We start from the raw sequence: 16130 nt of genomic DNA, 5'->3' as shown, positions 1-16130 counted from the left end.
TATTTATCTCAGCATTTTTAAATTTGTATCAGTTCATTAAAACAAATTTTACTTTTCTTTTGAATTCTCCCATATTCCCCTTCTACTTTCAGCCAGAAGTCAGACTTCTGGCAGATGAACAGTGAGGTATTGCTTATTTTTAATACCTAATGTTTTATAAACTACTTACGCCAATAGACTTAACTACTCATTTAAATAAAAAAGGGCTTCAATGCACAATGTAGTTTTATTAGGGACCCAGGACCATCATCATCTCACGAATGCTTACCACACTTTTTCTAAACAAAGTTGTTTGTTTTTTTTTTTTACCACCAAGCCTGCCACTGGACTCTCACATCCAGCTGGTGATCTACAATACTTTCATTTCTTCACAGTCTGAGACAGCCTATCTGCTTCTCATGATAGTCCTGAGCACAGCTGGACCCCACGACCTAAGGGTCTTTTCCAACCAAAATGATTCTAACATGATTCTGTGATCTACCTTTCTTAAATACTAAATTACTTTTTCCCAACTGTGTTTGATTGCAGTTGGTATGTCAAATACTTTAGATTGCTGTGCATGAATGAAAGAGAAGAAGGAATTAAAGGTTTCTAGACTTGATGCATGGTTTATATTTGCATCACAACACAAACTGCACGCAACTGTCAAAAGCAATCTTTTGAAGCTGTGAACAAATGCATTTACATATACAGCATTCATATTTCCAAATAAAAAAACTTTCAAAAGCAGCTCTTCAAATGGAAATACAAAACAGAAAAGAGCTAAATGCTAATACACTAAAATAGCCTCTGCTGTTCCAGAGGGCCATACAAATTCATTTAAAGCCAAATTCAGTGATTTAGGCCATGCATGTCCCAGAGTTTGAGATATTTCAAGTCTGGTGTTATTTACCTTTTAAACTTTAATCTTTAAATAACTGAATTAATAGTTAGCATTTTTTAAATACCTAATTACAAACTCATATATATGAAAAAATAAATGAGCCTACTCTTGCCCCAAAAGTTCACTGCTTCCTAACTAGCAGGCAGGGTTTTGCCATGCATTCTCACAGGTATTGCCTTTGCTCTGCAGCAGCAAGTCAATGTCAGCGAGAAACTGTACAATCCATGAAGGATATTGATACTCTACAAGACATTCTCCTGTGGCCCAGTACATCAGCAGTGGCACTTACGATGCCTATATCCATGATGATAAATGGTAAACAGAATAAGACAGAAAATAAAGTTCATTAAAAATTAATGCCATAGCTGAATACTATTAAAAGTGTTCACCCCCAGCTAGTGTTTCACTCAAAGGTTGATTCAATAGGTGCCAGGCAAATCTCAAACACCATTCCTGAAGATAAGGAAATTAAATCAGACCTATTTTACATTAATTCTGTCCTTATAAAATGAAAAAATATGGAAGTCCTAGACATCACTCTTGAAATGGTTAGCTGCACACACTTCAATCCTGAAGTCAACCATATTTTTTGTTCAATTCCATTCCAAATGAATTTATCTATTGAAAACTTCAAGAAATAACTGTTCCCTTTTTGAAGTTATATACCCAGCAATAAGGATCACTTAGGATTTACGATACAGCCAAGCGCTTCAGTTTTGTACTGATAGACAGGTTTTGTCCATCTGTAAAATAAAGTTGAAATGGATTATTTTTCCTAGATTTGACTTCACTGAAATGACTGTCAAGGCTTCCCCAGTCTGTCCCAAGATATACCTCGAAGCAACCTATATATGTATAGCGTAATCTGTATGTTTCAGTTCTAATTCTTCTCAACCAACAGTAGCTCTTACTTCACACTTCCAGCTGTAAGTCTCTATTACAAACTACAAATGCCTGATGACAGTCAGAGGAACACCCTCTGCAGAATTACAGAATCTACCATCCCACAACTCCTGCAAACTACAGTCACTGCACTGAAGATGAAAACAAGCACTGAAGGAATAAGATTCATAATATAGATAAATATATCTGTTTATTGGACAATAGAGATTCTGAGTTTGTATCTGGAAGGGACAAACACCAGTGACTTTTTTTCCAGTCCAGAATCACATTATGCATAAACTCAACCAATATTTTAAGAAACTGCAATTACCTGCCAAGTTCTCCTTCTCCTCATCTGAAAGTAACTGCTTTTTTTTCAAATGAAAGTTTTGCAGAGCAGTTTCCAACAGTTCCAGGGGAACAGCAGAGCACTCCACAGCTTTCTGAAGGATCTGCTTACACTTCTTCTCATTTGCTAAGTAGTAAGAAACAGAGTTAGAAATCACAGAAGTAAAAAAAACAATTACACTAGGACAATATTTTTTTAAGGAGATGGTTACATTCATGTTGTCTTATATTCACTTTGCATCCTTCTATGAAGCCATTGTTCATTAGGGACTTTTCCCCTTACATTGCCATTTAAGGAAACTGCCCAGAAATAGTTAGAAGTGAATCACACAAGTCAATTTTTCACATTAAGTCGAATACCAAGTCATAAAATATGCATTCTCAGTATTTTTTTAATGTTATAGGAACTGTAAGAAAATACAACACATTCCAAAATACATTTTTTCTGTAGTATCAGCAAGGAAACATGACCTTTATGAACTTCCATTCAGATCTGACCAGATAAAAATTTTATTATGCATATATTATAAAACATCTGTAATGCACTTAATAAAAACCAAATTTAAACCCAGATGTTGTTAAGTAAAACATCACTACTCTGGACAGCATTACAGTTAAGAAAAGAGGAGAGAAAAGCAAGGATATTTTTTCATTGCAGGTTTAGACATTACTAAATGCCATAAACAGGTAACTTTGAAGAGAGCTGGGATAGAAAAGGGAGTGCTTTAACAAAACATATTGAAGCAGTCAATTTACATACATCAACAGGTACACAGGCATCTATTAGAAAAAGTAAAGTCAAATAAAGAAAAAAGTGTACTGTAACCATGATACTTTCCTCGGTTTAAAGAGCATCTGGGCAAAATGATGCAATGTTTTGCTACAGTTGTCAAAGCCCCTGAAATCCCAAATGCTCTTCTTCCATTCCAAAGCAGCAAAACATAAACCACTTTGTTCTTACATACATGCCACATATATATAAGTATATTCCTTATAACATATAAAAGTATATTAAGAGCAATATGTCCGCAGCACTCAAAACTCCTTTTGTAAATTAAGTTAGACATCAGTGTTGCCAGCAGCTCAGGCTGGTGGAAGTGTAGTGTAGGTATCAGGAACTTATGCTTTAAGTAACCTATTATAAGAATATTAAATGGATGATGTCAGACACTGGAGCAAGGAAACACCAAAATTAGACGACCTATAATTTCATTTAAATCAATTTCGTGCTAATTTGTTAGAATTTGGTTTTTAACCATATAGTCAAATACTGTTTTTTCTCCAAATCATTAGCAAGTGGATAGGCTTTAAGAATCCTTAAACAGCATTCTGTGATTCTACCTTTGGCTATATTTAGTAACCACACATTGCTTCAATAAGACCTGCTACTCGAAAGTAATTCTTCCTAGTATTATGTGCCTCATTGAGTAAGAAAGAGCATGACACCAAAACATGTATGTGAAAAATTAACTGCTTCATCCTCTTTAACAGATGAGGATCCAAGATAAAAAGTAAAGCCAGAAGTATTTCTGAGTTTCAGTCAGTCCATCACATACTAAAAGCCTGAACCAACCACCTTAGCATAAGATTTGAAAAAACCAAGAGCAGAGTTTTATCAACAGTCATGAGTTCTGACCAATTCACAGCAAATTATCTTCAAGTACACCACCCAAGGTACCCAAATAAAGAGAGCTCCTCATCTGAGGTATTTAAATGAAATTGTAGTCAGTATTTAAGAAAAAAAAAAAAAAAAGCCACAAAAACAGAATGGCACCTTTATTGTGTCACTCCATTTCCAGGTCACTGATATTCAATTATTAAGAAATCAACATCAATTTGCCAAGTCTAATTTCACAATTTCAACTTGAGCTTTTATCTTGAGCAAAACTGTGAGCTAAGGAAGAGAATATGCAATTAACTTTTTCTTCTTAATGCAAAAGGAAATACTGACAGGTGTGCCAAGCACTGCTGAAATCACTGGGATGAAAAAGTAACAAAGCACTACCCTCCTCCTTTGCCTCTGGTCTAAGTGGACACAGTGAAAAAGGAACAGCACTCTTAAGTAACAATATACAACTCACATGTTCCACTAATCCTCTTTGAAGCACCCAGCAGGGATACTGTAGCTCCATACACATTACCAAAGGACACCTAGATCAGCTCAAGGGTAACAGATCCAAATCAGAGAGCACACTGCAGATAGAACAAAGCCGATCATAACTGGCTTATTTGCTTTGGGATTAGGACTTCATTTTAGGTTGATTACTTGCTGTCAAAGTAAGAAACTATTGCATGAACACATCCCATAGCTACAGGATGAATTTAGTCATTGGTAACCTGTAGCAACATTTCTACACTTTATTAAATTACACAATAGGTATTGTTACACTTATTTAACAATATCTTTGTTATTGCAGTATTAGTGTTTAATTATCTGTTTAAATAAACATCCAATGCTCAGTAAATAAATTATTAGCTTCTTTTTACTACTGTTTAGAAATTCAATACCACAAGTTTATATTAGTACAAGAATGGTCAGATAACTTGACTTATACATAACACAGAAACTGTGTAATTTCAAGACACAAACACAGATTTTTGTCTTCTTTTCCCCACCCTGTACAGGAGTCATTCATAAAACTTCCACTGTCAATTATTTTACATAGCACATACTTCTGAGTGGGGGGTGGTTCACAGCCTTTCCTGCTCCATTACCAATTAGCTTATCAGTTAAGAAAAACTGGAAAATCTGAGGAGACAAATGAGTATCTACTTATTGACTAACAAAATGGCTCTGCCTCATGCCCCACACTTTGAACATCTAAACTGTATCCTAAATTACAGTTAAGTAGTAGTACTGGAGCAAAAATGTATAGACAAAACCACTACCAGTGGAAAATAAACAGAAGTGAAGAAAGGAATAACTAATAAAATGTATTTGGAATCTAGAGTGTAGAACAGACAGATTTAGTGTAGCTAAGTTCGGGGAGAATTTCTCCTACTAGGCAGTATACAAAAACTTGCACAATACTGAAAAAACCATGAAGGAAAACAAATCACAAAACTCAAAATATATCCATCAAGTCCTTTCCATTTAAATAAGAAAAAACAGCTTTCATGGAATGAGCTTGCCTTTCTGTACAGAGCAAACTGTCAAAGGAAGAAATAAACAGGGTGACATAGATTGTTGGTCAAATCACCCATGGAAACCAAAGAAGAGACACCCAAAAATACAAGCTTATGGGCAGCCAACACAGCATTGCTATCGAGTACCAGGGGCAACCAAATAGCATATTGACAGTGTATTTTGGTTTAATAAAAAACATAGTCTATACATGCTGTTTGGAAGAAGACAGAATTTCCTCCACAAGCAAGCAAAGTATTTGAGCATCACTTTTCAAAGCAAGAGCCTTACACAAAAGCCTTCCACTGCAAGATCTAAATTAAAAAAGTAGAAGCAATTAACAATTTTCACCTGGTTTGAAAGTTATTTCTAAAAACAAAAAAACCCAATGAATTGTGTGTATATTTTCATTTTAAGAGTGAACACATGTTCTCAGTAAATTTCAATCAAAGAAAAAAATCCAGGTTTTTTTTCCTTTCTGATTTAATACTTATTGTTTCCTTACAAATTATGTAAGGGAGCAGAAGTTTAAAACAACCAAACTGAGAACAACACAGAACAGCAACACCAAGCAAGTTGTTGGGTTTGGTGGTTTTTTTGTGGGTTTTTTTTGTTTGTTTTTTTTTTAACACACCTTGTGATAGCTCAAACTGTGCAAAAGCCACATGCACAAAAGCAAATTTCTTGCAGTTCAGTCTGGCCAGATGAAATTGGTCCCGTGCCTCCTCTGGATCTTGAAGACTGTAAAGACAGCATATTCATAGTTACACAAGGTGAAGAGCCTGAGAAGGATGAAGTTCAGTGTGCTGGATGAAGCCTTTAGACAGCTTCAAAAAAGCAATCCACCTACAGTCTAAAGATTTTCCTCCTTCTCAAAGCAATCAGTGAACTACAAATAAGCAAAGAATCTTAAAATTCTAATAACTGAAAGATAAAGCTGAACCTTCCCAAAACCTACAGGACTAAATCCTTAAGACACTTCATTTACTATTGGCAATTTTAATCCTAGTGTTACATTCAGCCACAGATTGCTGAGTAGGTTAATGCTTGCACACAGCACACCAATGTTTAAACATTCAAGAGGAACTACAGCCTAAGTAAATACCAGTCAAGATACAAAAGGCCTAAGTCTACATCACTATGAAATACATTAATGTTACATTTCAACAGATGTAAAGAGAAAGGAGCCTAACACTTTTACCAGCAACATCCATAATCAAGACATAAAGGAACTCTCTCCAAAGTTCCCCCTTGACTCAACAGGTAAGCAAAGGTACCACTTAGAAGTGAGGAGAGCGAAAGATTATGACCATGGCTCAAAATAAAAGTACAGAAAAATACAACATGGAAAGGTAAAGAACAAATTTTCAGTAGAATTCTGAGGAATTTTGAATGAGAGAAGTTTCTCATAGTTTAGGCATGTTACTAGAGTCATGTAGGTTTACTGAACTCAGCTCTGCCCATCCAAAGCAATAGGACAGGCACAGAATAACCCACCTGCAGGCAAAGTCTGAGCAAGAGAAATTAAGCTATGATGTAGCACATTTGCTCTCAAAGAGTTTGTTAAAATTTAAGTTCCTGTAGCAAGCAGCAACAGCTTGGATAGCAATACACTGAACAAGACCTAACACTAGCAACAGGCACCAAGTGCCACACGCTTGGTGGCACTGTGCTACAGCCAGAAGCATTCCATGAGAGCAGGCCTGGCATTGCTAATGTACAGTACAGAAAATCAGACAGAGAAGCATTGTTTGTCTTCAACTGTTTCAGAGCACACTCAAGGTTTCTTCAGACAACCTTGGTATCATAATAGGTTAAAAGGTATTGGCACAGCCAGACTACAGCTAAGGAAGATACCAGGACAAAAAAGGTCCAGTGCCAAGAATGGAATAATCCAGTTTCTCACCTACAGGTTGCACAGACAAGTGATTGAGAGCAGGCTTGGGGAGAAAGACTTAGGGGTGATGGCTGATAAAAAAGTCAACACGAGCCAGCAGTGTGCACTCACAGCCCCAAAAGCCAAACAGAATCCTGGGCTGCACCAAAAGGAGCGTGGTCAGCAGGTCAGAGGAGGCGATTCTTTCCCCCTGCTCTTGGGAGATCACACCTGAGACACTGCATTCAGCTCTGGGACCCCCAACATAAAAAGAACAGGGACCTGTTGACACAAATCCAGACAAGGGCCACAAAGATGATTAGGCAGCTGGAGCACCTCTCCTATGAGGATGGGCTGGGAAAGTTGGGGCTGTTCACCTGGAAAAGAGAAGGTTGCATGGAGACCTCACAGCAAACTCCCAGTATCTGAAGGGGGCCTGCAGGGAAGCCAGAAAAGGACTTATTGTCAGGAACTCTAGTGGTAGAACTAGGAAAAATGGGTACAAAATGAAAGGGGAAATTTAGTAGGTATGAGGCAGAAATTCTTTACTGTGAGGGTGGTAAGACCCTAGAACAGACTGCCCAAGGAGGTTGTGGATGCCCCAACTCTGGAAGCATTCAAGGCCAGGCTGGAAAAGTTCTTGAGCAACCTGGTCTAGGGGTAGGTATCGCTGTCTATGGCAGGAGGCGTTGGGACTAGATCATCTTTAAGATCCACTCCAATCGCTTAACATTCTACAATTCTACAATCAGAACAAAACAGTCTTGATGGCAGTAGATACTTAAATCTCAAGCCATTGCCACTGCTTCTGAAGTCTGTGATGCTGACTTGCTTTTCCACCTTGTTTAGGTGGAACATTTGGGAGAACAGCAAACAATTCTACTGAAAAGCACATTTCTTCTCCCACCAAAGGTAGTATCATCAGAGCACCTATCAATGTCACTTAACCTGCAGTATCAGTATTGCTTTACTTACAATAGCTAAAAAAATAAACCAGAAGCACTCTACAAAGTGGTAAGAGGATTTTCTTTAACAGAAGCTAAAACCAAACACAGACAAATATATAGTACTACACAAACTGACAGCCAGGAACAGAGAAGGTAGAGTGTAGAACACCAGGGAAATTTTGAAAAAAATTATGAGCAATGAGAAAAAGTTATGAGCAGTAAGTAAGTATGCCAAACACAAAAGATCCAAGTAAGTAGTCACTGATTAACTTAAGATTAATCTCCAAAAACTACAGACAATCAACATTGTTGGTTTTTAGGTCCAATCAGCCAAAAGCAATTTCTTTGCTGGTGTGATTACAGATGTAGCTCATAAATGTAGTTTCATATAAATACTTGATATTATATGCCACTGTGGACAAGGAAGTATTAGCTTATAATAAATGATTAAGAACAAGCTAGTATCTGAAAGTAATTTCCAAATGAGGAATCATCATTTAGGGAGATGCTTATAGTGAAGTTCCATTGGAATTGATGCTATATAAGATTTTGGTGGACACAATTTTTAAAAGGTGTTTGGAGTGGGTTGTTCATCTTTTTAAAAAAAAATCACTAGGCAAGTCAAACATATGACTGATATTTGCCAATTAAAAAATATGCAGCAGAAAACAAAAAGAGCAGATCTGAGCTACCTAGTGAGATAGGGAGATTCTACAATAATGCTGGCTACTAAAGTAGAAATTATTTTAGTACAGCTGTAGAGTGCATGTCAATACTGAAACAAGACAGACTACTCTTCCAAGAAGGTCCCTAGAGCTGTAGCAGTGAAACCACTAAAGACATTTCGTGAGACACCACTAAAACTGAACTGTTCATACTATTAAGGAATTAACAAGCTACTGACAGCACCTTTGGTTTTGCTTTCTGCAATACATCACACATATGATGAACATAGCTTTAGTACACATCTTGAAAGTATCCACCTTTCAAACCATGCTCTAAAGATCAAGTGAAAATAGGTTCAAGTGATTAGGGAGGTAAGAAACAATCTTTCTGAACTTAAAACTCTCCTACAGTGAGATAACAGATGTGACTTGATCACTATTCTGGAAAAGAATTTCCAGAGACTACAGTCCAGAAGCCTATGTTACACAGTTCCTGCTCTGAAGAAAAGCAATTAGCCTTTGAATGAGAATGCCATCTTGCAATGTTTCTTTAAACCTTCCTGGAAGAGATTCTTTACCTACACAAAAACACTTTCCCTCTTCAAGATACTAAAGATTCACAAGGTCATTATTCACTCCTGTTTCTCAACAGGAGATTCAACAGATTACTTTCACTGTATGCTTTCAGTAACAGTGATGCAGCAAGATCCATGCAAATGACAGTACAGAGAACTAGACACTTGTCATCCTGCAAGTGAAACCATATGCCAAAAAGTCAAATAGGGAACGAATATACAAGATTAGCTATGTTCACTGGCAGATCACTTGCTAGGCTCTAATTTTTAGATTGGTGCATTGTTTAAATACAGCTCTTCATCAAAATATTTGCTGTAATGGTATTTCAAGTGACAAAAGAACCCCTAATACTAATTATAACCCTGTCCCAAACTATGTCTGAACACATCTGAATAACCACACTGTTCAAATTTGGGCCGAATAAAACAATAAATGACCACAACCAAAACTAATTTTCAAAGTATGGAACTAGAGAATGATGTTCTGAGACATTCTGCCTATCCTAAGGCAGCTAATTTAAACTGTGATAAGTCTTTTCTAGTAAGAGAGAAAGCATACTGAAATAAAGCTCAGAAGAGGAACTCATGTACCTCAACTTGTACCTTACATAGAGAACCAAGAAAAAACGAGAAGTGTGCTAACATCTCTAAATCAAATAACTCTAAACAATCATGCTTATTAGCACATACAAAAAATGCAAGTACTGTGGAGACAACAGATAAGCTGACTAAACAAAGCAACGTACCTTCAAGGACCCAGAATAAAAACATCCACGCTCAAAATAATAATGTGTTGCAGAAAACACTAACAAAACAAGGTATTCTTATCTTAATTCAAACACAGAATGATGAGTTCTTCTATTGAAAACTTATACTTACGCTTTCAACTCGGCAAATCTCACAAGGATGCGAGCATAGCTCTCATCTTGACTGTGCTTTTCTGCAGGTAATGCAGTCACCGCTTGACTGTAACGACCAATAAGTCTATTGAGTAGGCTAACATCCATCTGAGGAACACCCTTTTTCTCTAGTTTAAGCAAAAAACATAGCCAATCTTCTGGATTATTTCTTGTCATCATTATTTGATTAACAGTTCCAGAGTTATCTGACAGAAAAACAAAACAGGAGATTGATTAAAATAGCAGCAAACATGTACAGAAGGAAACACTTTTTGTAAGCTTTCATGCAAGATAGTTACAGACTATTTTTTAAACAAGATTAAAGCAACACAGCTAAGAAAGAAAGAGAGACGAAATTTACTTTGTGGTCATTAATACTGAAGAAACACTAAACTTGAAACCCTTTCAGTTAATGGTTCTTACACTCAGTCTAAGTTAAGATCTTTTGCGTAAGTGACAGTAGAATAACAAAACCAAATACCTGTTGTATCAGCTGAGATTTTAGCATAGTTAAACTCATCTGTGATATTCTCTTCATTTCTGTATTTGTTTTTCAAGTTTCTAACTCTATTCATGATTGACGTTATCTGCGGCAATCCTCTTTCACTCAGGTCTGTCTCCTCCATCTGCAGGCACGAGGTTAAAAACAGTGAAGTTACTGAAGAACCCTGTTGTAGCTCATTTTGATTGGAATTACCCTGTGAAAGCCTCTCAAGTATCATTTGCAGCTTGAGACTCAACCACATGATGTAACCAATACTCTACTTAAGCCCTTGTCAACGTAGTTATACAAGTAAGCTTCTTCACAGAAGACAACTTGGACAAATAAAAAGAATCGGTACTTAACTGATCCACCCAAATCCTAATCCATGCTTCACAGTAGCCCTTTCCAATAAGGTATATCCAGCATTTGAATAGTGTAGGATGCATTGTCTGAAACAGCTTCCAGTCTGTTGCATTAAATCACATTCTGAACTCATAATTAGGCTGGCTTTAGTTTAGCACACAATGTTAATCCAAGCTCCTTGCCACAGGTTACAGTTTTCACAGTGGGCTAAGCAGAAAAGAATTCACATTCTCCTCTGCTCAAAGGAGAAAGACAAGTGACACCTATTTTTAAGCTTCTAAAAGGAGATTTAGAGATTCAAAGACTTCTTATAAGAAACTTACGCCAAGTCCTCAATGTTCTAACAGTTTACCATCAGCTGAGATAATACATGTATACAGCTGAGAGAGAAGAATCTAGGCAATCAGAGCAGAGCAAGACTGCTAAAATAAACTAAAAAAACCCTAATGATTTCTTCCTTTTTTGCCTACAATAAACAGCTTTTCCCACATCCATGTTCCATGCATCTAACGAACATGAGAATTTTACTAAGAACTGTGGTGAATTTAGTGCATGTTCAGGGGATTTGACTTCCTAATTACTGTGAAGTTGGGCCCAGAAATAGGGAAAGTAACACACTTCAGGCAGACTAAATAGGCTCAAAGAAAGACTAACTTTACTTCTACAGTGAAATGTTCGTCTTTGTTCCTTTTGTACTTGTCTATAACAAATCAACAAAAGTTGCTGGAGGGCTCAGAAACTTTAGATCTATTTTTAGGTGAATTATTGATAGAGAAGGAATTGAATGGAATAAAGTTTATCTACCTTTAACGCCACTACCTAAAAAATACATCAGGCACCACTCTCAGGAAGTCTCACAAATAACTTTTAGAGCATTATGCACCAGAAGCTGGCATGTCTAAAAGCACTAGACTCCCAGCTTTCCCCAAATAGAGACCACAAATCAGAAGGATTATCATGCTTACAAGAGCTAGCATGCAAAGGTATACAAGGCAAAAGTAGGCATATTTCATGTTCATCCTGAACTAGATATGGCCCACCAAGAATATCATGCCTGCTCTTGTCTATATAGGTGCTCTTTTGTAGGTTCAAATACAGTTTCACTGTGCAAATTCCAAGACTTAATCCACCAAAAGCACCATCTACGTTACCACTACGACGAGTCCTCAGCACCTTAAGGGTCTGGAGAGACACTCAAATAGCCTCAAGCAAGACCTACAATGAAAAAAGCCCAAAAACCTATGAAAGCTAAAGACTGTATGCTAAATCAGTAGTATCTGAAATACAATTTTTGTTTCACAGAACAGAGACAAAAGAAGGAGCCCTCCTCTCATTTATATTCAAAAATGTATGCTGAATAAATTTTAATTTCAATGCTTGTTTGGAACTTGCTTTAATATCTATTTCTCCCTAAGAGTCAATTTAGGCTGTTCTGAGAGCAGGTCTGTAAACTGTCCCATCTTTTGGGGATCGTACTGCTAAAAATTACATAGGTGATACAGATGATACTGATTTACTTCATAAGGAAAGTTTTGGTACACATTGCAGTTTTGCCTTTTAAAGATACAGTCGAAGGGGCTACAGGAAATCAGATACCCAAATCTCCTCTTTATGGGTGAGACTATTCATCAGAGATCTGTTTCTGAACAGTACCCATTCCCTCAAATTATGCATGAAGTAGTCAGCTTCTCCAGAACCTGAAGCACCAAGACATCAAAAGAAATTTACCTCATGTTAATACACAATATCTCATGACAACTGTAATTGCTAACAACTCCCAGGTGGATTTGGGATTTCTTAAACATAGTCTTTACATTTTCCTCACCAGTGTCAAAGGTTCGTAATTCTTCCTGCAGTGATAGCTTCCCAAATGCAGTAGACAAAAAGAAAAATACATTTCTGTATAAATTAGATTTTAAGTCTCAACAGTAAATATCAAACTTACATTTATGGTGGTCTGCTTAAGTGCTCAAGGTTTGATGTGCTATGGAGAAAAACTCTCCTGAAGAATGGATATGCCTTGTCAAAAAGGTAAGATGGATGAGGGTCAGACTACCTCAGATGATCCCAAGAACCCAAAGGCAAGAAATGTAGCTCTCCATCCTGAAGAAGTTCCTGTGGATCAAAAATTGATGGCTTAAACCTTGAAAGCTTACCCTGCAAGCTTGCCTAATTTTCGTGATATCCCAGAAATACAGTTTTCATTAAAATCAATTAAACTATTCCTAGTTAGTAATAAAAACAGAACAAAAAAAGCTTAAAGAAAACTTTTTGAATGAGGACAAGCACTTCCAAATGTATTAGCTTGCTGTGACATTTAGAAACTAAAAAGTACACTAAGGGCATATTCATCTACATATTGTCATGATTTGCCAGTAATCTTTCTGCTCATGCCAATGTTCAACCATAAGCAAGTATTCAGAGGTTCGTATTTTCTTAATCTGCTGCATAATTACTCTTAAATCATTTGCCATTAATTACCCTGGTGTATAGATATATATTTTCAAAATCTGACAACAGCAAATACCCAATGCTGTTACATAGGCACCGAATAGGAACTGAGGTTGTAACTGCAACAGCTATACCGCAGCATACCTGAGATCTAGAAATGCCTACAGGAGAGAAGGCTGGGGACAGGAAAGCAGGGAACAGGGAGAACACATAATGCAAAGATCAGGAAGATATAGAACTACTTCTAAATAAAGTGTAGAAGTTAAAGTAACTTCAGCCCACAAAATAAGGAGCCAAAGGACAGAGACTTGAAAGCAGCAAACAAATGAAGTGGCAGTACAGGTTGGTGATAAGATTCCACGTCTAACACACTCAAAAATAGTCACTGATAATAAAAAGAAGTACCAGCATCCAGTCTTGAAATACTGTATTTGCTGTACTACATTACTTGTTCTGTTTCCAAATGAAGACAGATAAAGTTTTTCCTCAAGTGCAAATTTTAAGAAAGTTTGAAAATATTATTTAACTATTGAATAAAAAGATGCACTGTTCCTATCCCTGGAATCTAGTGATATTTTGCTTCTGTCTACTCAAAGAGCTGCAGAGTGCAGTAAGAACTTTAAGCAAGCACCCAAGAGTTTACCTGGCTTTTATCCACCAAGTGAATTGATCTGTCTAGTAAACGAAATTAACATTACCCTATTATCTATATTTTCATTATATGTCAACACCATTGTAGCTACATTGTTGTCTTGAATAGTTGTTTAGCTCTGTTCCTCTGCCTGATTAAAGCATCTACTAATGCCAAGATAGTATACGATGAAGAACTTTTAAGTCCTCTACGAAGGAGAGGTAAAATGACACAGGTTTCTGAAGCATCTACCCAGGCTTTAAAAAATACAATCTATACAAGTACATAATTTTTCTTTGGCTTTGTTTACAAGTCCTAAATCAGGATTTTCTTAAAAGGAAAACAAAAACTCCCAAAACTAAGAAAAAGCGCTGTCGATTTAAAAAAATTAGCAACACTAGCGAAGAAAAATAGAAAAATATTAAAATCTAACGTAAGACACAGAAAGCATAAGACTCGAAGATGCAAAATAGAGCTAAGTAAGAGAGAGACTGAACAGCACCGGAGCAGGTGAGGCAATGTGGCATAAACAAAGACGGTGAGGCGGCGACGGAGACGAGCAGACGCAACCAGGTTCCCCCGCCCTCAGGGGCGAAAGCCCAGCGAAGCCACAGCTCCCCTGCGGCCTCACCGCCGACCAGCACCCCTGCTGCCCCCCGGCCCCCCCACCTACCCTCCCTCACTCCGCTGCTCCCCGGCCCGGTTCCCTCACCCCCGTCGCCTTTCCCGGCCCAGTCCAGCCGCCCTCACCGAGGCCGCCGCCGCGGGGCCGGGACGCGGCTCGCACCGAGCGCGTCCGCGCGCTGCCCCCGGTTTGAATGCGACCCACGCCCCAAGAGCGCCCTTCCCATTGGTCGGGAGGCGGGAGGCAGCGAGCGCTGATTGGCCGCGGGAGGGAAACGCAGGAGCCCCGCTCGCTCATTGGCTGGTGGCTGCGCCGGCCGCGGGTCCCAGCGCCTTGTGGGCCCCGAGGGGCGGTGCGCGTGCGCAGGCGCGCTGGGGCGGCCGCGGCCCGCTCCTGGTTATGGGTGGGGGCGCGGGAGTGGGGTAGCACCCACTTACCTGAACTATGTATCTGGAAATGCTTTCTTCCCTTGGCCATAGCCGATTATGATTTCAGGCTTCATTTAGCTGTAACGGAATAGCGGGGTCTGTGTGTCCTGACCAGCTCCTTAAGGTTACGTCTCCCCTCTTCCTTTTCCTCCGAGGGATCCTTCATAAGCCGATCCCATATCTGCAGTGTGCCTAAGGCTGCTAAAAGCAGCTCCTTCTCTGAGCTGGCCCGTTCTTCGTGGATTATAGTAATGCAAACGCAGTAAGCGGAACAGTTCGGCCTCTCGGTTTGCGTTCTGGCTGTACACAATAATTTGTGTTCTTTTCAGCTGTAGGCTTCTTCTGATGCTTATATTCAATATTATGCTTATAATATTATATTTTCAATACTGTTAGCACATGATAAAAATCAGATTTGATTTGTTTGATAATTGGATAATTTGCTAAATTTGATAAGTTGCTAATCATTCACTTGCCATAAACATCCCATGATGTATTGATATTAAGATACCTACACTGGCCTTTCATTGAAATTTATCTTATTCTTCTTTATTCATCTACATCTTAAGTATCTCATCTAATCTAGTGATACAGGCTCACTCTATACTCAACAAAAAGATTTCAACAAGGACATTTAATCCAAACATCTTTTTAGAATGTAATGGATGATCCCATGGAGGTCCCTGTGTTTCTCTGTTAAGTAAAGAGTAATTCTGACTCTCAGCTAAGGCTAAGTGAGAGGATATTTTCCCAGCATTGCCTTACTCCTCCTTGCATATACACATTTTTGTTGGCTTTGTTGTGTTGGTGTTCTTATGTTCCAGCAGAATCCAAATCTAGTGAAAATGTAAAGAAACAGCACAAAGTGCATGAATCTGCTCTGCATCTGTCTTCACTTGGGAGGGACATAGAGAGAGATTATTTTATTAGCAGGAGTTTTAAAGGGATC

General features: G+C 38.1%; 1 protein-coding gene across 5 annotated transcripts in view; it reads right to left on the bottom strand.

Annotated features, from left to right (window-relative positions):
- Positions 1–14964, bottom strand: part of TTK (TTK protein kinase) — a 32342-nt gene extending 17378 nt beyond the window's left edge. For 2 of the 5 annotated variants that reach the window (XM_042016977.1, XM_042016981.1), the window contains exons 1-6: positions 14879–14964; positions 12992–13161; positions 10681–10825; positions 10180–10405; positions 5872–5978; positions 2097–2240 (exon numbers count right to left, since the gene is read on the bottom strand). In XM_042016977.1, the coding sequence (XP_041872911.1) occupies positions 2097–2240; positions 5872–5978; positions 10180–10405; positions 10681–10825 (622 nt within the window). In that variant the 5' untranslated portion in view covers positions 12992–13161; positions 14879–14964. Of the gene's footprint in view, positions 1–2096; positions 2241–5871; positions 5979–10179; positions 10406–10680; positions 10826–12197; positions 12262–12991; positions 13162–13641; positions 13663–14801 lie in introns of those variants that run through there. The other 3 variants (XM_042016980.1, XM_042016978.1, XM_042016979.1) reach the window with 3 other exon arrangements.
- Positions 14965–16130: the final 1166 nt, after the last annotated feature.

Source organism: Corvus kubaryi, unplaced genomic scaffold (assembly GCF_017639235.1).
Source record: "Corvus kubaryi isolate FWS band 111438036 unplaced genomic scaffold, C.kubaryi_AGA036_p1.0 split3-73, whole genome shotgun sequence".
NCBI classification, from domain to species: domain Eukaryota; kingdom Metazoa; phylum Chordata; class Aves; order Passeriformes; family Corvidae; genus Corvus; species Corvus kubaryi.
This window is presented reverse-complemented; position numbering and strand designations above follow the sequence as displayed.